Genomic DNA, 23,645 nt, shown 5'->3' on the forward strand with positions numbered 1-23,645 from the left:
AACATTTCAAATAAGGCTGAAGCAATTTCAGCAGTCTAGCTCTGATCTGCCTTCAACAACTTGCTGGCCAGGGCCAACTAGAGCCAAGAGATGATTGGTGATCACTTTCAACATCTGCTATAGTCAGGTTAGTACTGTATTTCCTTTGATGTGTTTCTTTGAACCTTGAACACTATCGTCTAGGCCACTTCTCCTCCCTCTGCTCTCTTTGTCTACCACCAGCACCCCCTCTCTTTGTCCACCTCCTCCTGCACCACTCTCTGTCAATCTATTCCTCTCCTCCCCTCCTCTTTCTCTGCCGCCCATCTTCTCCTCTTCCCCCTCTCTAATTCCACCTTCCCCCCTGTCTGTTCATCTCCTCCTCCTCCTCCATCTCTCTGCCTCTCTCTGCCTCTCTCTGCCTCCCCCAGTCTCTGTCCATCTTCCCCTCTTTCCTGTCTCTGTCCATATCCTCCAGTCCCCTCTCCCTATCCACTTTCCCCTCCCCTATATCTGCCTCTCCCCTCCTCAAGCTCATCATCCTATCTGTGCTTGTCTCTTACTTCTCCCTCGCTGCCTGCTCATCTCCTCATCCTCCCTTCTCTGTCCATGTTATTACACTCATCCCAATACGAGGCTGGTGGTTCTTACTCCTAAAGTATCACTGTCTAGGTTGTAACTAATGTGTGTACCAAAGCTGACTGAAGTCATTCCGGGAGTTTATAATGAGCTTCTTACCAGTGGCTTAGCTTGCGTGCACACACATCAAATATATTTTACACATATATAACATATTTCACACGTATTTGTTCATGCATTTCACCTGTAAATCTAACAAATATCACCTTGCAGTTTCATTTTCATGCAGCTTAATGTTTCGGACATCATATCTCCTGAACTGTGCTGTACAATGATATAATTTTGCACATACATCCAGTAGCATATGTGCCTACTGCCTGTGAAATGTGTTGCGAACAGAGTTACTCATAAAAAAGTAATAGGCCTAAATTAAAACATAATTCTTCATGTGACTGATTTACTGCTGAATAGCCATAGTGTAGTAAGTGACAGGCTTTTTTCCCTTTCATCATTTTGTGGGGGTTGTCAGTGAGAAATAGTTTCATAAAGATTTGAAAAGTTTAAAGTTGGTTTCAAGTCACTAAGTGCTCTCATTCTCAAATACTGGATAACTAAAGTTTGGGTATTCTCACGTCGTGGGCTACATTGCATTTTCACACCCAAACTCACCCCCACCCCTTTGATGGTGGTTCTTACCCCCACAGTGATTCTTTTCAGAGAGTAAATGATATGTGTAGCAAGTTTGGTTGAAATCGACATACATACATACATACATTTTTATAATATGTTTGGATGTTTATGAATGTTCTTGCAGAATGTAAATACATTGGATTAAAGGAAACCATTCACTGAACATCAGAAGCACTGAGTTGTTGATAGGCACACACAAAAGAAAGAAAACTTGCTAGCTTTCTGAGTTACCATTTGACAATTGAGTAAACACACACACACACACACACACACACACACACACACACACACACACACACACACACACACACACACACCTATTCCCCTACATGGTGCCAGCTGAACTAACAGTGATGATACTATTTTTTGGCAGATGGGCTGCTTGTGTTGGAAGTAGTCTTGGGTGGAGAGGATAGAGGGAGGCAGGGAAAGAGACCAGGAACAGGTGTCTAATGGCCTTGAGGAAGGCAGTTGGTTTGTCAGGTAGGAATGTGGGAGGGAAGGGTGGCACATATGTGGGCTAGCATGATAGTAGTGGCCAGTGGGAAACAACACACACTAAAGGTGATGTGGGGACATGAATTGGCAGGGGGTGACAAGAAAGATGAAGCAGAAACTGTTTGGTACAGGGTGCAGGTACAGTGGATTACCTGAGATTGAGGACAAAATGATTACAGCAGCAGAGGTGTGCTGTAAAGAGAAATCCCATCTGCAAATTTCAGAAAAGCTGGTGGTGGAGGTGGAGGGAAGGTTACACATAGCTCAAGTGGTGAAGCAGCCATTGAACTCTGGCATGTTGTGCTCATCTGCATGTCATCACACTGGGTGGACAACTGTGTTTTTGACAACAGTTTGGCGGTGGACATTTATCCTGGTGGACAGATGGTTGGGAGACATACCAACATAAAAAGCTGTGCAGTGTTTGCAGAAGAGTTGATATATGACACAGCTGCTTTCACGGATGGATAGGATAAGACTGTGACAGGACTGGACTGAGGGGTGCTGCATGTGTGGATTGAGCAGGTCTTGCACCTGGCACAGCGATATTCCTGTGACAAGGGGTTGGGATTGGAAATGGCATAGGGATGCACTAGGATGTTGTGTTGGTTGGATGAGCGACAGAATGCCACTTCAGGAGCATGTGAAGGATCTTTTATGATGTCGCTCATTTAAGAGGATGATGAGTGATAACCAGAGCCCTGGGCAAAGGATATGGTTCAATTATTCACATGCAGGGTGATATTGGGTGATTAAAGGAGTACTGCTTTGTAGCTGATTCCTGGGGGTGGTGGGAAGATTAGGATGTATGAGGCTATGGCATGGGAAACATGTTTTTGGACTAGATTTGTAGGGAACTGTCAGTGTATGATGGCCTTTATAAGACCTTCAGCATACTGGACAAGAGAGTTCTCGTCACTGCAGATATGCCATACATTGGTGGCTAGGCTGTGTAGGAGGGATTTTTTCCTTCACAACTTGAGCCATCTGGATCCTTCCCTCCACCACCACCTTATCTGAACTAAAGAGATGTGAGTTATCATTAAAACACATTCTCTGCTTCCATAATCGCCCTGGCTCAATCTGAGGTAACCTGATGTCCCCCCAACCTCCACCCAAAAGTTTCCCCTTCTTCCATCCTATTACCTGCTCTCAATTCATGTCCCCAAGGCGCCTTTAGCATGTGCCGCTTCCCACTAGCCATTATAATTGTGCCAGTCTGCATACCCACCACCCTTCCATCCCACATTCTTAGCCAGCAAACTGCCGCCTCCCACCAAAATGCTAGCTACCCACCACCAGTCCCTTTCCCTGCCTCACCCACCACAATCTCTCCACCTGCCAAAAAATAGCAAACAGCATTGGTAGAATTAGTTCAGCTGGCACCATGTAGGGGCACAAGTGCAGGTATGCAGATGCGCGCGCGCGTGTGTTTGTTTCACTTTAGCTCATCGAAGGATAACTTCTGAAAAACTCCAAAACTTAACAAGTTTTATTTCCTTTGTGTGTGCCTATTGATAATTGTGATTATATATAGGCCTAGTTTTCAGAAAATACAATTATCGTGAACACCAGAAAAACTAAATAATATATTAGTTATCTCACCTCTTCTGGTATATGGAAGTATCGTATCTGCCTATTCATTAGGAAAAATGACTCAAACAAATAATGTTGTCCTCTTGGATTTGTAAATATAGCATCCGACATTGTAACATTCATATACCTGGAATCAAAACCAAATTATAAAAATGTTTTAGTCCAATGTCCAAATAAATAATCATTCTTACAGCAAGATATGCTCCTAAATTCAATAGGTATTTGGCCACCTACATGGTGGTGATTACAGCTTATGTTCATTCAATGGAAATTTGAGAAGCTACTAACAGTTTTTAATATTAAGGAAGAGTGGGTGAAGCAATTAAAAGTAAAAGAAAATTACAACTACGATACTAACATCAACTGTACTTCAATAAGTATGCATAAGCAGGAATGTATGCTCACACATGGTGCTTATGATAAAAGTCATGTCTCAGCTGGGAGAAATGTGAGTTCATTCAACAAGATAACAAACACCACATTGGTCTCTCAACCATTTTAACATCAAAATTTAATCCACAGGTACACCAAGAGTTATTGAAAAAAAAGAGCAAGGAATCTCTCTTCCATGAAATGAAACATAATCAATTAAAATTTAGTTTGTTGGTTTAAAATAGGGGGAAGGGATCAAACAGCTAGGTAATCAGTCTCTTGTTCTGAATAAAACAATGCCACAAGGGTGAGAATAACACAAGCAAGACTAACAACACAAAACGGAGACAAAGGAAAAACCACAAGAACAACAAAAGGGCAACAAATAAATTGCAAAGAGGGGAGAAGAAAACCACAGAAACACAAGAAACAGGTAGAAGAGATTAAAATTACAAAATAGATTACTATGGCTGATAACCATGAGAATAAAAAGGAAAAGCCAGCCACTCTGCAACACATTAAAACCTCCACCCTAAAGGCGCTAGGGTGAAGGACACAGAGAGACAAATCACATGTGCTAAAACCCACCCTCATGAAAAAAAACGTAAAACTAGGAGTTGTCAGATAAAATGAGTGGCAACAAGTCCGGTAACCAAAGATTTTGTCGCAGGGCAGTCAAAGTGGGACAGTGCGCCAGAATGTGGGCCACTGTCTACTGGGTGCTGCATCAACACTGAGGCAGGTCTTCACGGCACACGAGGTAGCGGTGGGTCACCCAAGCATGGCAAATGCGGAGCCGGCAGAGAACAACAGAGTCCCTGCGAGAGGCCCGCATGGAGGACTGCCACACATTTGTAGACTCCTTAATGGCAAGCAGTTTTTTGTGCATACTGATACTGTGCCATTCCGTCTCCCAAAGCCGAATAAACTGGTGATGTAAAAAGAAACACAGGTCAGTTATTGGAATGCTGATCTCCATAAACTGTTTCCGTGTAGCCTGTTTGGCCAGCCTGTCAGCAAGTTCATTTCCTGGGATTCCGAAGTGTCCTGGGGTCCACACAAACACCAATGAATGACCAGACCATTCCAGGGCACAGATGGACTCCTGGACAGTCGCTACAAAAGGACGATGAAGGTAGCACTGGTCGATAGCTTGTACGCTGCTCAACGAGTCAGTACACAGAAGATCGGATGTTCTCAAGAGCACGAGATATAGCCACCAGCTCTGCAGTGAAAACACTGCAGCCATCGGGCAAGGAATGCTGTTCAACATGTCCTCCATGCACCTACGCAAAGCCGACGTGACCATCAGCCATTGAGCCGTCAGTGTAAATCACTTCATGTCCTCAGTACATGTCAAGAATCGAGATGACGTGACAGTGGAGAGCCACGGGGTTAACCGAGTCCTTTGGACCTTGTGAAAGGTCCAGGCAAAGCCGCGGCCTAAGTGTACACCACGGAGGTTTATGCGACTGGACCTTGAGTATAGGTAGTAAAGGCAAAGACTCCAGTTCAGATAGAATGGACCAGATGCGAACTGCAATTGTAAGCCCTGACCTGGGCTGCCGATGTGGGAGATGAACCGCCTTGGGTGGGAAAAGGAGATGGTAATTCGGATGCGCAGGAGAACTACCAACATGTACAACATAGCTCATGAGCAATTGTGCACGTCTGACCTGCAATGAAGGAACTCCAGCCTCCGCAAGGACGCTGGTCAATGGACTCGTCCTAAAAGCTCCAGTCGCTAGTCTAACGCCACAGTGGTGCACTAGATCAAGTAAACACAATGCTGAGGGCGCCGCTGAACCACAAACCAGACTCCCATGGTCAAGGCAGGATTGAACGAGTGTTCTGTAGAGCTGCAGCAGTGTAGAGCGATCTGCGCCCCAGTTGGTGTTGCTCAGGCCTTGGAGGGCACTGAGGTGCTGCCAGCACTTCCCCTTAAGCTGACAAAATACGTCTCCACTACAGTGAGGGGATCATCAGTAAGGTAAGGTTCTGGTTCCAGATGAACGGTATGATGTCAACAGAAGTGCACAACTTTGCAACCCAAAACTGGAAACTCTGGGCTAAATCCCATGACTGTGCCTTGTGGATGGCTCCCTGTAGGCACCACTCAGCAACACCAGCACTGGTGGAGCAGTACCAAACGCATAAGTCATCTGCATACAGAGAGGGTGACATGGACGGCCCTACAGGTGCTGCTAGACCGTTAATGGCCACTAAAAATAGAGAGAGACTAAATACAGAGCCCTGCGGAACCCCATTCTCCTGGATATTGCGGGGGGGGGGGGGGGGGGGGGGGCACTATGGGAGGCACCAACTTGGACACAGAATGTATGAAGCGACAGGAAATTCTCGATAAAAATCGGGAGCGGGCCTCAGATACGCCACTCATATAATGTGCCATGGATATGATGTCGCCAGGTGGTGTCATACGCTTTTCGTAAATCAAAAAGATGGTAACAGGATGTTGGCATCTGGAAAAGGCTGTTCAGATGGCAGACTCGAGGGACACAAGATTATCAGTGGTAGACCGATACAGGTGGAAGCCGCCCTGCAAGGAGCCAGTAGGCCACGTGTCTCCAGGACCCAACCCTGCCGACACATCATATGTTACAGCAGTTTCCAAAGAGTGATGGCGAGGCTGATTGGGCCAATAGCTATTCTCATCAAGTGGGTTTTTGCACAGAGGTGCTAACATAGTGCTCAGCAAAGTGGTCTGCAATCATGTTTGTGTTGGCAGATAACACACCATTTATGTTAACACCAGGAACAACTGTTGGGGTCTGGTACCCAAAAACTTGTTTGATCTTTGCCCAGACTTGGGAAGGTGGTGTCATTAAAATTTGGTGACACCCAAGACAGACAACATAACCTCCTCACAGTGTTGAGAGTGCCCTCAAAATAAGAAAGTCTTGGCTTTGTGAACAATGTCCTATGTGACACCAGGTTCACCTTATCACACACTATGCTATGAAGGGGAAGTTAACAATGGAAAATTGTGGATGGAATATCAACAATGGAAGGGATAGATTGCTACTCACCACAGAAAGAAAGCATCGAGTCCCAGACAGTCACAATGAAAAAAAGACTGCTAAAATATTTAAGCTTTTGGACAAAGTTATTCTTTGAAAGTAGGAAAGACACACATTCACACAAGCACTACTCTCAGACACAGGGCCACTGTCTTCGGGTGCTGAGGCCAGATCGTGACTGCACTGCTGTGAGCAACAATCTTTTGGGGTAGGTGATGGGGGAAGGAGGCATCTTGAGATGAGGAATGAGAAATTGCAGGATAATGGTCAGGGGTGCTACTCCTGCTTGTGGCAGCATGTAGGAATGTGGCTAGAACAGGATAGCGCAGCCAGACACAGTGTCAGGAGGCTGTGATAGGTGGTGGGGAAGAGGAGGGGGAGTAGAGAAGGGGAAATTATTTAGGTGCATAGAACCCTTGTGTAGAACTGGAGTGGGAGCAGGGAAGGGGCTGAGTAGACAAAGGACTGGACTAGCATAGGTTGAGGCCACGGGGTTTGCGGGAACAATCCAGATGGCACAGGCTGTGAAGCAATCATTATAGTTAAGTACTTCATGTTGGACACCACGTTCAACAACTACGTAGTCCAGATATCAATTGACCACAGTTTGATGGTGGTCATTTACGCAGACAGACAACTTGTTAGTTGTCATGCCCACAGAGTTTTTAGCTTAGTCGCTAGATCATATGGCTGCTTTCAGACATGGCCTTCCTTTGATGGGGCTGGAAATGCCTGTTTGATGATGATTGTTTTATGGGGTGCTCAACTGCGATCATCAGTACCTGCACATAGTTCCAATTTTTACACAGTCCAAGTTTTACATAGTCCAAGCTAGCCACTGGGACTAATGATGATGATGATGATGACGATGACGACGATGAAGCTAACACAAACACCCAGTCCTCTTACAGAGAAAATCCACAACTCGGCCGGGACTCGAACCCGGGACCCCATGTCTAGAGGTAGCAATGCTAGCCACTAGACCATGAGCTGTGGACGTTGGAGAGGCCTGTGACAGGACTGGAGTAGGTGGTGGTAGGTGGATGTATGCGACACGCCTTGCCTCTAGGTTGATTGCAGGAATGAGCCATAAGGCATGGGATTGGGGTCAGGGGTGAAGTACGGATGAACAAGGGTATTATGTAAGTTTGGTGGACAGTAGAATATTATTGTGGAAGGAGTTTGGAGGATATTCCTCACACCATAGAAGAGCTAGAAGAAAGGCACAGGGAAATATGACTGGCTGACTACTTAACGAAAAACATAGGTAAGCCGGTCACCCTGTTAACACATTTAGGAGACAAGTCTGACAGATTACAAAACTTTAGAACTCTAACCACATTCACTTCAATGCCACTTAAAATAGAGGCCAGATCTGCCACTGCCTTCTGGTCTGGAAATAAAACACAGTCTAGGAAAATGAGGCTCACAGTTATCTGCATGCCACAAGCACCACACATTGGAAGATCATTGCCCCCCCCCCCCCAAGTGAGAAGCCATGCATCAGAGGACTGTGGCCTACATGAAGACGAATGAGGAGGACCACATCCCATTTTCATGGCTGGAAGGAGGCATGCCATGGCTGCATAGTGAGCTTCACTACACTCAGATTCTTATCTGTCTCTTCCATCCACTTGTCTTCCCATCAACACATGAGTCTGAACCTCAGCAGCAAGGAGACACCATGCAGGGGGATGGCGCACTGAAAATAACTGTGCATCACAACACATTTCCTTGGCTGTAACATGAGCCCTTCCATTCGCTGCGATACCCATGTGACCTGGTATCCAGCAGAAAAACAGCTGTTGTAGCTGGAGGAGGGTGTTCTGGATATCCTGGACTGCTTTCTCTGCTGGGTATAAGTGTTGTAGAGTGTGAAGGGCACTCAGAACCAGATCAGATAAGGAATTTAGCACTTGATGCACATCTTATCTACTCCAGTGCCCACAAGATCAGATATAATTCTTTGTCAAAGACAGTGAAATCTCAAGGCAGTCGGGCTTCAAGGACATGATAAGGGAAAACAATAGAGTAACCAATGGAGTCCTCCCATTTTGATCCATCTGTAAAGACAGTTATAATGTCATAAAGTACTGTGTTAAAAACATATGTAGGAATACAATCTTTCCTACACTGCACTAAATCTAAAAGTACTTTGGGCCTCTGCAGTAACCATGGTAGCAGGCAGTTAAAACCCTGGATTTGTGGTTGTATGTGCTCCATACCAAGTGACTCTAGCACATGACACACGCAGATTCCATACGGCCTTGTTACTTGACAATGATTGGAGAAAAGGCATTCCAGAGGCGGATGAGCAACAGCATATTATGCAGATCATGTCAGAGCTGTGAGGAACTTACACACCTGACACTCCATGAGGAGCTGCCGCTGGATGGTGAGTGGCGGTTCCCTATCCTCAGCAATGAGACTGGATACTGGCTGGTCTTGTAAGCACACGTGGCCAGCCTAATGCCCACCACAGTGGATGGTATCGATAATCTTCAAGTAGGAAGGCCTTGCAGACCTCTACACAGTGCACTCACAGTCCAGTCGTGAACACACAAAAGCCCTACAAAACTGGAGCAGCCACATCCCGCCTACACCCCTAAAATCTGTGGCTATGGCACTTAAAGATATTCAGTGCCTCCTGGGTCGTGGCTTTCAGGTCTCTCAGGTGTATAAACCATGACAATTTTGGATATAAAATTAGGACGAGAAATCTCACTGTGGAATAGTATCCCTCATTTGCAAGTCAGGTAAATTAAAAATAGGGTGAGAATGATACACACACACACACACACACACACACACACACACACACACACACACACACACCCTTACCTGCAGAAAACTGAAAACCCATCACTGCAGCCCACACCTCTAACCTCTGCACCGGAGTTGCAACTGATGAGTTGCTGTTGCAACACTGGAGGAGGAACAGACAACAGAAAAATCATCCACAAATGAGAAACACTGTCCAGGTGGTGGTGGTTAGTGTTTAACGTCCCGTCGACAACGAGGTCATTAGAGACGGAGCGCAAGCTCGGGTTAGGGAAGGATTGGGAAGGAAATCGGCCGTGCCCTTTCAAAGGAACCATCCCGGCATTTGCCTGAAATGATTTAGGGAAATCACGGAAAACCTAAATCAGGATGGCCGGAGACGGGATTGAACCGTCGTCCTCCCGAATGTGAGTCCAGTGTGCTAACCACTGCGCCACCTCGCTTGGTCACTGTCCAGGACTCCATACAGTAGACATGATGCGGTTTATGGCTATGGCAAAGAGGGTAACACTTTAAACATTGCGATGAGGGACACCAATCTCATACTCAAAATGACCGGACAGTGTGTCACTAACTCTGGACCTAAAAAGTTGCCAAGACAGGAAAGACCATATGAAGGAGGGGAGGTGGCCACAAAAACCCCATTTATGCAGTTGTGGAAGAATACTGCGTCACCACGTAGTATTGTAGACTTCACTGATATCAAAAAATATGCCTACACAGTGATTTTTATGTAGGAAAGTCTGCTGAAAAGCCGCCTCCAGTAGGGTCAGGTTGTCGGCAGTGGACCGAAATCTACTGAATCAACAATGAGTGTTGCTGAGGAATAGCCCGGTCTCTAATCACCAGACCAGACAGTTAACCATTCACTCTGAGGTCTTTCCTACACAGCTCATTACGGCGATACTCCAGTAACTACTGGGCATGTGTGGCCCTTTACTGGTTTGAGGTGAGGTATCAAAATTGCCTCTCTCCATGAGTTGAGGAAATGACCTGTGTGCCATATCAAATTAAAATATTCGAGGAGTATTTCCTTTGACATTGCTGACCAGGTGCAGTATCACGAGCCTCAGACAGTGCCAATTCCAGCTCCCACATGGAGAAAGTGTAGTTGTAAGATGGTGTTTGGAGACATCCCTGTTTCAGCACTGCTGCTACTGGTAAAGAAGTTTGTTTACCAGGAATCCTCTTGGTGGCTTCCCGTTCTTTTGTAGAACAAGTGGAATGGTTGATGGAGTCCAGGAATGCTTGCCATGAACTTTTTGTGCTCGCCTTAAATAAGCATTGAGCTTTGGCTCTCGCGACCTGAAATGCTTTTAGGTTCTCTGCTGTTTGGCGGTACTTAAACAGTTGAAGAGCCACACACCTGACCTGTATTGCTGAGTAGCACTCATTGGTCCACCAATGAACAGGTTGCCTCCTAAGATGACCCAAGGACTTCGGGATGGATACGTCTGCAGCATGATAGATCTATCATGTAATATGGTCCATCCATTCCTGGACACTGTCGCAGTGTTCAAAAAGAGCCACCTTGGTAAAAAGTGTCTAGTTATGTGAGGTGAGAAATGGTCACTGGAATGAAGGTTGTCAATGCCTTACCATTAAACAGAGTCTGCAATGCCTAGAGAGCTTAAAGAGAAGTTGGTGGCTGAGAACAACCCAGTAGGAGCACAGAAATGAGTGGGAGTACTTGTGTTGAGGATGCACAGCTCATGAAATCAGACCTCGAGGACATGTAAAGGTCAAGCCCCCCAAGACATGATGGGCATTGAAGTCTCCAAGTAGGAGAAATGGTCAGGGGATTTGTTCCACACAATCTGTAAGAGCCTCAGAGTCTACTGTATCTTGCTGAAGTAGATACAGTGAGCAAACAGTGATCCTCTGACACACATCAATTTCAATGGCAACTGCTTGCAGGTCAGTGCGGAGCTGCCTACAGGTGCAGCAGAGGTGTGGTGTGCATTACTGACAAACACAGCAACTCCTCCCTTGGCTCTGTTCCCAGTCAGGTCATGCTTCTAGTGAAGGGTATAGCCCATAGCATTCTCAGGATGAGGCTGCATGGTTGCCATTGCAATTGACACAGCAGGGAGAAGGAGGTGGCCAATCGCCCTCTTGAGCACAAGTAACATATTTAAACAACTGGGGTCATACACGCCCACGTCAAAACAATAGAACATGTAAACAGAGAGGAGTTAAAAAATGACTAAACATCAATCCCAATTGACATTCGAGAGGACAGCTAAAAACAGGGACATGGAGAAAGGACTACTAAATATACCATATGGAAATGGAGGTCCAAAACTAAAAATTTAATGGCCTTTGCCATATTACTTTGATGGATAAAAAGTAAAATATGGTTGACAGCCCACCCATCATTTGCTCAATTGGCCAATAACTCAGATGGAAAACCCAAGCAGGAACGTAAATGGTTAAAAAATGGACATTCCGCCAGGAAGTGATGGGCAGTTAAAACTTGGTCACTATGGGTACAATGTGGTGGGGGAGCACCACTTATCAAATGATGATGGCTAACAAGGCAGTGCCCAATACACGATCTAGTTAAAATGACCTCCTCCCAGTGGGAGGGCCAAGAGGTGGTCATCCAAGCCGCTGGCAGAGACCTGCTAAACCTGAGCTTAGTCCCATGAAGGGAGGACCAATGGCTATGCCAAAGGGACACCACCTCCTGACAGACGGCAGCACAGAGATCATTGGAGGGAATATAAGAACTATTGGGCTGAGGTACAAAGACTGCAGCCTTGGCAGCAGCGTCAGCAGCCTCATTTCCTGGCACACTGACATGACCAGGAACCCACATAAATTGCACAGTGGCTCCACCAAGAGTGAGCAAGAGACAATTTTCCTGGTCCTGTTGCACTAAGGGATGGGCAGTGTACAGTGCACATAGACTTTGAAGGGCGCTGAGAGAGTCTGAGCAGAGGACACAATTGAAAAGTCAGTGTCGCCGGATGTACTTCGTGGCCTGATCCAGGGCGAAGAGCTCAGCTGTAAATACTGAGCAGTATGCCAGAAGCTGATGTGCAAATGACAAAGGCACACCCAACACCAGTCAGTCCAAGAGCCATCAGTGTACACAAAGGTACCATCATGAAATCCCATGCAAAGGTTGTGAAACAAGGCTATAGAGCGAGGATGGTGTAATGCCCTTAGGATGTGAATGAAGGCCCAGGTTAACAAGGGCTACTTCATGAAGCCAAGGTGGTAAAGGTTTCACACTCACTGGGAAAGTTGCAGGTAGTGTGAAGTTAAGCTGCCGAAGCAAGTGCCTAACACAGACTCCAGGAGGTAACAGAGAAGAGGGACGCACCCCATACTGGTAATCAACAGAATCATCGAAGGTGGAGATATAGGATGGGTGGCCACACATGGCAGGCAAAACAGCATGTATACTTGCTGAGGAGGAAGTCACAGCAGGAGGACAGTGGTAGTTCAGCAGCTTCAGCAAACAGACTCGCACCTTTGCTAGTGTAAAAGGAACCAGTGGCCAAACGGATGCCACGATGGTGGATATTGTTGAGATGTTGTAAGAGGGATGGATGTGCAGATGCATAAACAAAGCACCCATAGTCGAGTTTCGAACAGACAAGGGACCGGTACAAATGGAGGAGGGTGGTTTGATCAGCACCTCAGGAAATACCATTGAGGACACGTAGGACATTGAGGGACAGCGTACAGCGAGCTGCCAGGTAAGACATGGGAGGACCAAGAGAGTTTCCTATCATTCACGAGCCCCAGGAATTTTGTAGTTTCAATGAATGAATGGCAATGGGTCCAATATGTAAAGATGGTGGGAGAAATCATTTGCACTGCCAGATATTCAGACAGACAGTTTTGTTAGTGTAATACGAAAGCCATTGTCTATGATCGAGCAGTAAAGATGATCAAGACGTAGCTGAAGATGCCACTCAGTGAGACAGGTCCATGCAGAGCTGCAATAGATGGCAAAATCACCAACAAAAAGGGAGCTAGAGATGCCCAATGGGAGAGAGGCCATTGTAGGGTTGATGGCGATAGCAAAGAGGACGACACTCAGGATGGAACCCTGAGGCACACCATTTTCCTGGGTAAAGGTATTCAGCAAGGCGGAACCCACATGCACCTTGAAAACTCAGTCTCTTACTAATTCCTGAAGGGAACAGGGCAGGCACCCACAGAAGCCCCATGTGTAAACTGTATGGAGGATACCAGTTCTCCAGCAGATGTCTTAGGCTTTCTCCAAATCAAAAAACATGGCCACAATCTGGGATTTCTGTAGAAGACCATTCATGAAATGGGTGGACAAAATATTGAGATGGGCAACTGCAGAATGCCGTGCTCGAAAACCACACTGTGCAGTCGTTAGTAAATTGCGAGACTCAAGCCACTACACCAGACGAGTATGACTCGTACATTGCATCACCTTGCAAACACAGCTGGTGAGAGAGATGGAGCAGTACTAGAAGGAAGGTGGTGGTGGTGGTGGTGGTGGTGGTGGTGGTGGTGGTGGTGGTGGTTAGTGTTTAACGTCCCGTCGACAACGAGGTCATTAGAGACGGATCGCAAGCTCGGGTTAGGGAAGGATTGGGAAGGAAATCGGCCGTGCCCTTTCAAAGGAACCATCCCGGCATTTGCCTCAAGCGATTTAGGGAAATCACGGAAAACCTAAATCAGGATGGCCGGAGACAGGATTGAATCGCCATCCTCCCGAATGCGAGTCCAGTGTGCTAACCACTGCGCCACCTCACTAGAAGGAAGGTTTTTGTCTTTACTAGGCCTAGGTATGGGTATGGATATGAAGGTGACTTCAAGCCAATATCCGGAAAATGTGCCCTCTGCCCAGATGCAGTTATTTGTGTTAAGCAGAAAGTACTTTCCCACAAGAGAAAGGTACTGCAACATCTGAATGTGGACAGTGTCTGGCCCTGGGCAGAGGATTGGGATGAGCTGAGAATACGATATAGCTCACTCATAGTAAAGGCGGCATTGTGCCACTCAAGATTCTGAGAAGAGAAGGGTATCGCTCGAGCCTCCTCCGCTCGTTTCTGATGGAGGAAGGTGGAGTGACAGTTGGAAGAGCTCAGAATTCCTGCAAAATGGTGGCCCAAGCTGTTCGAGGCAGCAATAGTGTCCCGATAACATCATCTGCTCCTGTCAGGCCAGAAATTGGTGAATGTATCTTGGTCCCAGGAAGCCATCAGAAGCTGGCCCACATGACAGAGGAAGGGGTGGAACTGTTAAAAGAACTGGTGAATGAAATAAAGCTAGCTTTTTTTGCCATCTTGAAGAACACGACGACACTCTGCATGCATCTGTTTATAATGAATGCAGTTTGACATCGTACAATGATGATTAAAAATGCGGAGAGCACATCTCCATTCGCAAATTGCATCGTGGCATGCCACCGTCGACCCAGGGACTGGGAAACGGCATGTTAAAGAGAAAGTGCGAGGAATGAAAGGTTCTGCAGCAGTAAGGATAAAGTTTACATCTAAATCTTCATCTACATCTATGTGCTTAGTCTGTTAGTCACAATAAAGTGCCTGGAAGACTGTTCAATGAACCACCTTCAAGCTGTCTCTCTACTGTTCCACACTCGAATGGTACACAGGAAAAATGAGCATTAAAATTTTTCTGTGTGAGCCTTGATTTCTCTTATTTTACCATGATGATCATTTCTCCATATGTAGGTGGGTGTCTTTTGCTGTGTGCCAGATTTTGGAACGATCTCCCACTCGACCACGGGGGAATGGTCAACCTCAGTGCAGGCAGTACCTGGGGCGATCACAGCAGTGAACTGATCAGGGGACACGTGGGACATGCTCGACATTCCTTGCATCCCCATGCTCATAAAAATGTATAACAAATGAACGGTGTACACACCTTATTAGGAACAAGAGGTGCTGTGTCTGTGACAGTCTATCAGACACTGTCTGTGAGATATTCCACCTGGTCATCACAACTGTAGAAATCTTGTTCTCTGAAGGTCGCCAGGGAGCAGTAAAGCAGCTAGTCAGTCTTAGTAAGCTGCCATTTGGGTGTGCACACAGGTGGGGTAGGAGTCAGCAAACGGATAGCACATGAGAAATGGCCACTCGAGTAAGTGTCAGAAAGAACAGACCACTCAAGACTATGGGCAAGCTGGGCAGTGCAGAAAGATAGGTCCAAATGGAAATAGGTATGCAAGGAATTGGAAAGGAAAATGTGTGCTCCAGTGGTAAGGCAGAAGAGGTTAAGTTGGTTAAGAATGTCAGCTAAGCTGGCACGTCTCTGACAGGTTCTGGGAGAACCCCAAAGGGAATAATGCACATTAAAGTCACCGAGTAGCAGAAATGGGAAAGGTAGCTGCCCAATAAACTGAAGAAAGTCTGGCCTGGAGACAGTGAATGACGGAGGGATATAAATGGTACAGAGGGAAAATGTCAGAGGGAGGGGGGGCGGGGGGGAGGCCAACTGCAACAGCTTGAAGATGGGTAGTCAGGGAGATGGGCTGACTACGAAAGTCATCCTGTATGAGCAGCATAATGTCTCAATGAGATGGAATGCTGAATGCTGACCTCAGGGGGAAGAAATGTCAAAGTTCAAAGCGGTCATGAGGACGCAATTTCGTTTCCTGAAGGCATAGTACAAGGGGGCACTGCGATGCTAAAAGTAGCTGTAAATCCTCTTTGTGGGACCAAAGGCCATGAACGTTCCACTAGAGGAGAGTCATGATGAGGAAGAGATGAAGGCCTGACAGCCTGCAAAGAGTTGCTGCCAGAGGGCACAGAAGCATGAGGATCCTTCTCCATGGGGTCCACAGAAGCATCGGTTAGCTTGTGCTGTCGGTCTGTGTAGTCCAATGCAGAAAAATGCTTGGTGGTGCACACCTGTGACATGGAGGGTGGCTGGGCTAAGAATCACATAGTAACACCATCGAAGAAGATCTTTGAATTGGTGAAGGAGAAGACCATTTGCCTCTGGTGGACTTCCTCGAGTCTTTTTGGTTAGCAGAGGAAGACTCGGGTGTTGTTTGGCTGGAGGGACATAGGAAGACTTTACGGGACTACTCCTTCTGTCCTACCACTTGTGTAGCTGGTGGCTTTGCCCTTCGAGGCGAGAGTTTGATGGCTTATTGCACAGCTGGACGGGAGGTTGGCGATGCTGTCTTAACACTGGGCAATTTCGCAACCTCAGAGCTGAATTTGAGGTCACATGTCTGCGCAGCCACGTCCTTCATGGAGCGAAGGGTAACAAAAACAGAACTATAGGTGATAGAAGGGAGAACACAGGGTCTGTAACTAGCCAATAACTTGTGAGGAACTGGGTAAGGCACTTTTTTCCTTTACTCGGATTCTTGAACAGCCCACTTACGAAGAGACATGAGACAATCCTGAGAGGAGACAGCAAGGCCACTGTTGCACTTGATACAGCGGGGAGAAGGAGGCGGGCAATCACCCCTATGCGCATCCCTACCACAGGTTACACATTTGGCTGGGTGGCAGCAAGTCGTTCTAGTGTGGTTGAAACGATGACACTGGTAGCAGCACATCAGGTTTGGAATGTACAGTCAGACTGTGATAATTCCATAGGCTGATTTGATCTTGGATGGAAGCACTACTCTATCAAAGTGAGAAAAAGAGTGCGGGTGGGCACTAAGGAGGAATCTACCTTTTTTATCATCTGATGGATGGCAATGACACCCTGATCAGAGAGGTACGACTGGATTTCAGCCCTGGTCATACCATCAAGCAGCCTATTGTAAATAACACCACATGAAGAATTCAGAGTTTGGTGGGCCTTGATATGAACCGGGCAGCCATGGAGAAGCAACGTGGCAAGAAGTAGTCTCCAAAAGCAAACTGCCATTCTGTAAATGAGAGCAAGATTTCATAGGGCTGGCAATTGCATCAACACTTTCCTGAATAATAAACCAATCTACTGTTGTGAAGGACTGACTGTCTTAAGTACGTTAGACAACAAGGAACTGTGGTGCAGCTGAAAGGGTCTTTGAATCATTACCCTCATTACATTTACGTTTTGTAGACGTTGACTGAAGATGACTGGTTCATTGTGAGAAAATCCCCCATGATTTCCAGCGTTTCCAATGGCATGCTCCTTCCAACCGGGTGCCCCCTTCACAAGGGGGTGCACTCGCATTAGGTGATTGTTCACGCCTCAGGTCACATCTCCCGGTCACCTGACAGGGGGACCAGTCAACAATTTGGAAAGGTTGCAGCTCAGGCAGTTACCCCTCACTGGGCCTGGCCTGTACCAGGGTGTATGCGCGAACTCTACCTGTCGAACCAGGGCTGAGAATTACGCGTTACCCAGTCCCTGTTACACTGTAACACACAAGATTATATCAGTCATAAATTGTTTAAGTTACTCACATATTTGAAAATCTACTTTGTATAGCAGTATCTCAGTTATTAGTTAATAGCACAGTGTGGCAGTGGATACCTATCAGAAATCGAGGGCAGCAAAATAAACATGTTCCCATTATTTGTAAAATATTGTTTGTACAACATGTGAAGCACATTTTGCACAAGACATGTTTACACCAATTATGGTGATGATTTGTGTTCTGTCATCTCACTGAGTAATATCAAATTACACCTCTCAAAAATGTTACAGGGTCCTGCAGACAGATGTAATTAACTCAGTCTGTATTTATATGCATCCATTCTTTTAAAACAGAGTAAAAAGTCTTGTTTTGCAGTCACATGGTACTGTTTGCTGTGTGAGAAATTCTCAATACACACGAGCTATGAAAATACCTAGTTTCAGATTACGTTCTGTGTAAAGTCAAATAGGAGCTAAGCGAAGTAAGCCAAGGTCTGGTACCTACCTCAATTATTAGTTTAAATTATTGTCCAGTACCATAGATGCTTATTTTAATACCAATTGTTTGACATTTCACTTCAAATTAACTACAATCTCATTTCCTTGTATAAATACATTGTACATACACAGTGAGACCAATCTGATTTAAATTCGAGAAAAAAAAAAAAGAAACAGGAAAAGAACCAAAGTTGTTGGTGCAGTAGTTGAGCAACTCGTCTCGTGTTCAGAACGACTGTAGTTAAAACACCTGTTGAAACACGCACATTTAAATTTTCCTTTGTTTCCCTAAATCACTCAAGGCAACACCAATACAATGCCTTTGGGAAGGACACTGCTTAATGTCATGTCAAATCTGAGTTTCTACATATACATCTAAACTCCACTGACAACTGCATGATTTAGGTTACCTCCCATGTACCAGGCTGGCTGGTCCCTCTCCCAGACCCATTCACATATGGAGGATGGGAAGATTGACTGCCTTCTTGTCTCTGTGCATGCTGTAATTAATCTAACCTTGTCTCCAAAGTCCCTGCAGGATTAATACGTACAAGATGGTTAAGTACATTCCTAATTTAAAGCTGATTCTTGAAACTTTGTAAGTAGGGCTCTCAAGGGCTAGTTTGTGTCTATATTTCTGCAACTTCAGGTTTTTCAACATCTCCGTGATGATCTACTGCAGGTCAAATAAGCCTGTGACTGTTCACACCGCCCTTCTTCGTACACATCCGGGATCCAGGTTTACTGGTCCCATCTGTTATATGTCCCACACACTTGAGCAATATTGTCTGACAAGTTGCACAAGATTTTGTAAGCAAACTTAGACGCATTACTTTTTCAATTCAAAATACCCTACTAGCAAACTGATATCTGTCATGCACGTCAAAGCTTTTGCTTTGCTAATCCAACTTCAGTTCATGTATCATCCATCAGCATCTAGACCAACTTTAGTGCCAGCAACAGCTTTCACACACAAGAATATCTTTGGGTTGTGTAAAATTCTTTTCAGCCAGATTCCACTATGGAAGTCATTGAAGGCTTCTCACAATTCTCTTGACAGTGAAACAAGTTTCATTCAGCATTTTTCTATCTGTAACCCTAAGCTTTGTGTGACACTTACTATGCAAAAGTCACTGTTTCTTGTGCTCAGCCTCTAATAATCTTATCACAAACAGGATATTGAACACTGCTCTTTTTTTCTCCTTTTGTATGAAAGTTATCACGACTTGAGACAGACTGGTTTATTTGGAGAAGATGTTTCAGTACCTGGTGTCAGAAAACTTAACTTAATAACAGTGGTCATGTGTGTGTGAAGTGTGCTTGCGTGTGTGTACGTTTTCTTTTTTAAGGAAGGCTTTGACAAAGCTAAATGTGAAATAGTCTTTTCACTGTGCCTCTCTGCAACTCAGCATGTAATCTTCATGGTATGTAGCATTTATCTTTTCATAATACTGAAAATACAATATGCTTTTGGTAAAGGCTGATGACTGATAAGTGACAATAGAAGAAATTACGGAGGCAATGAATACATGAACACAGGGAATGAGTACATAAATTAGAAGTATTTGAAATACACTGAGCAAACATGCCCGATCATGAAGGAAAAACATATGAAAGGTAAGCAGAATTTGTTTCAGAATTAAAACTGTGTAATAATTTGCCCTAGGAGATGATTGGATTGGATTGTTTGGGGGAAGAGACCAAACAGCGAGGTCATCGGTCTCATCGGATTAGGGAAGGAAGTCAGCCGTGCCCTTTCAAAGGAACCATCCCGCCATTTGCCTGAAGTGATTTAGGGAAATCACGGAAAACCTAAATCATGATGGTCGGACGCGGGATTGAACCGTTGTCCTAGGAGATGAATGAGACAGCTAAAATACATTTACTTATAAAAGGCAGTCATTGTATATCTACAACTAACGAATAAGACAAGAACAAGCTATTTAGAAAACTCAAGAGCATGGGTCAGTAATAACAAAAAAATCATGAGTGGACATTCATTCAGTTTTTTAGTTCGGCAGGGAGGGAGTAGAAACAGGTGTGTGTGTCAGGATGGTGAAGGACTTGACATCTCCAACGGCATGTTGTGGTGCAGTAGGAAGTGTTGAGCAACTAAATGAACAGCGTATAGGTTCCCCCTCCCCACTTCTTTATTAAAGTAACTTGTTCCACACATGTACAACCATAAAGAGAATCGTGTTAGGTATAACCAAATGACACAGTGCATTTGTTAAGATATTGGCCTTATATTTGGGAGTATGAAATGTTACGCTCTGGCCAACCATTTTGATTTAAGTTTTCTGTAGTTTTCGTTAATCACTTAAAGCAAAAGCTGGGACGATTTCAACACAAAGCCCTCTCCTTATTAAAATGTGTGTATATTCACATGCCTGTGCGTAACAGGGCATATATTTTTCCTTACACTAACCCAAAGAAACCTATAATGTTGCGAAATGATCCTTGGATGTGCAAACCACTTCCATCGACACATGTGACTGGGGATCTCGAGACAATGCCTTGCGGAAAGCAGAGGACTATGTCTGGTAAAGCATGTAGAATTTAAACCACCTTATGGGTTCATGATATGGATCAATTGAATCAGCCAATGCTGTAACGTAATGATGTGGCGTCTGACATCACACATGCGCGAAGAGAAAAGGAACAGGATGCTGATTTTTTGTTTTGCTTTTCTCTATATTATCTTTTGGAATGTTGGTTGAGGTGATAGTGCTTTTTAGCACACCCCAAGGTCTAGGTTAGGTTGAAAAGACAGTTTGGTTGTTAGCTAGCAAGGTGGTATCAAAGGCTTCAATTAAGCCAAAGGCAGCATTACATTTTACAGGACTAGATGTATGTCATATCAGTCAATTCAACCGACCTTCTGTTTGTGACTTTGCACGGGCATGTGGAACAGAAAGGGGTCATCTACAGGGCAACATAAACACTGCACAATTGTCTGTGGATATCTAGAACATTATAAGACGTACGAAAAACTTTATGTGTGTGACTGCCTCATTTATGAACAAATAAATCTTACAAATCTACTTATCTCTAACACCACCACGTGACTTCCTTCCATTTCCGAAGCCCTACACGTAGTTGGGTAGAAAATCAATTAGACCACGAACGATAATTCAGTATCGCAGTGAAACTTTCCCAAGATCATTTCGAACGAATACTCATACATATTGACCCACGTCTAGTAAATGACGACGGTTAGTAAAAATAACGAGGCGAAATGCATTTCTCACTCCGATACTTCTCCAACAGCCTCAATAACATAGTGCACAGACGACGTGCAGTGCACTAAAGTAAAAAAAGACACTCACCCGTCGACAGTATTTACTTTTCCATACACACAACACTCATTTCTCAGATCTATGGTAACCCATTTGCCTTGCAAAGCAAATGCAAGACATGCTAAATCGTTGTACAAGAAATATCTCTCCCGTTTAAATGCTACTGCCATTGTGAAAGCATGTCGAGATTTACGTAAATAAGAGTACTAATGTCTGGAGCAAAGTTTTCCTTCTTCGAAAAGTAGACATCAGCTGATATCTGCCGGCAACGGGCACAGTTTGACAATTGACACAAGGAACAAATGACTATAAGCGTCACAGATAAATATTAACTCCGCTTGCTTTGGTCTAACCTCCTAGATGTTTATAAACAAATAACACTCAAACTTCAGTGGAATTAATGTCATGTGAACTTTTTAACCACCTAGTAAACTTTACGGAAGAAAATAATAATTACAACTTATCCTCATTGTAAATGCGTCCCTTTTATTTTTCTACAGCCTTTGTATTAGTCGACCACAATATTATTGCACCTGGGAGTAAAGGCACTTCGGTAAGTGTATCATGTGTTTTTATCGCGATATTTTACGAGCACACGCTGAACGACTCCATAGTATATACAGAACTGTCTTGAAATCATTCAGCTCCAACACTAAAATCCGTCACGTCAATCCTGTTTCCAACCACAGTCACAACGCTATAGCTCACGCCATCCGTCTCTTTTCAAGACCCCGATCAACCCTCCCCCTTTCTTCCCATTTGCTAATAAACGTTGCGACAGACTTAGGCTACGTATTTTTTCATGTAGACAGCATATAAATATATATGTGGCCATATCGACCACCAGTATCACGCCGGCTAACTTGTTGATCGCAGTAACTACGGACATGGCTTTTCTGTAGCTTAAGAAGATGGTCTTTAATCACCAGTTCCCGCTTGTCTCTCGAACTGTGCGTATCTCGCGAATGTATCTTGTATGTGTTCCGTTTATGTTCACGGGAATAAAGTGTGGAATACGTCGCCGAGGTGTCTGTACATCATTCTACTAGACTCAGGTCCCCTATTATTCCCACAGTAATGACCCCAGACGATAGCATATTCAGAACGTACTTAACAGACAGGCAAACCGTCGACAGGACAAATGATACCAGTAACCAACAGGGAATTTTCGGACCTTTCGTTGGGCTCAGCAGCGTTCTTCATAGATAACATGGTACAACGAGCGATCCAGGACGAGTCAAATAAGAAGGTGTGAGCGAAAGTGACCTCTTCCACTCTCTCACATCCACACCCGAAATCCTCGTCCAGACGTGGCACAACCTGCCCCCTCAACCCTCAGCAAAGGAGATCAACCCACTTCTTGCAGAACACTGCGTGGTCCGAATGCGTTTAAGCCACCTCACCATCCCATGGGATGCCAGTGTCTGTATACAACGACATTTTTTCAGACCCCCACTGAGCACTGCACTATCGCGTTGGGCTCTCAGGCGACGAATCCGTCCCCACCGAGTGACAAACCTCAGCCAACCGAGTCATGCCAGAACATTCCCAGCCGTCCTACCGCACTGCATACGAGAAATTGGGTGCCGTGTGCTGCTACCACCGGATCTAATCAAACAGCAGCCTATGGACACCTTCCCTGCAACACCTCAACAGTGCCGCATACACCACCTAACCCCCTCTGTTCTTAGTGGATCAGTCTCATGTCTAGTTCCTATGGCTGAATCAATATCCACTGAATACAACAAGTTTGATGATGCACCGAAGTACTCAACTTTATTGTGTCATTTAGGCAAACACACCACCATGATCACCATGACTCTCTCCACCTATTTTAAACAAGTTTGAGTCAGTTAAAATAGAGTTGCTCCTATGACTGTGCAAGATCTCCACCAACAAGTGCTTCAAGCCATCCATTAAATGAATGACCACCTTCACTGTCATGGCTTGTTTTACACACCATGGAGGATCCCTCACTAGTGCCCAACAT

The 23,645-nt window shown here is 45.1% G+C and overlaps 1 protein-coding gene across 2 annotated transcripts in view; it reads right to left on the reverse strand.

The window, feature by feature from the left end:
* LOC126355441 (U7 snRNA-associated Sm-like protein LSm10) overlaps positions 1-21,966 on the reverse strand; it is a 48,480-nt gene extending 26,514 nt beyond the window's left edge. Inside the window, exons 1-2 of one of the 2 annotated variants that reach the window (XM_050005753.1) lie at positions 21,686-21,966; positions 3,352-3,469 (exon numbers count right to left, since the gene is read on the reverse strand). In XM_050005753.1, the coding sequence (XP_049861710.1) occupies positions 3,352-3,469; positions 21,686-21,825 (258 nt within the window). In that variant the 5' untranslated portion in view covers positions 21,826-21,966. Of the gene's footprint in view, positions 1-3,351; positions 3,470-17,549; positions 17,853-21,685 lie in introns of those variants that run through there. The other variant, XM_050005762.1, reaches the window with a different exon arrangement.
* Positions 21,967-23,645: the final 1,679 nt, after the last annotated feature.

This window comes from Schistocerca gregaria, chromosome 1 (genome assembly GCF_023897955.1).
Source record: "Schistocerca gregaria isolate iqSchGreg1 chromosome 1, iqSchGreg1.2, whole genome shotgun sequence".
Taxonomy (NCBI): domain Eukaryota; kingdom Metazoa; phylum Arthropoda; class Insecta; order Orthoptera; family Acrididae; genus Schistocerca; species Schistocerca gregaria.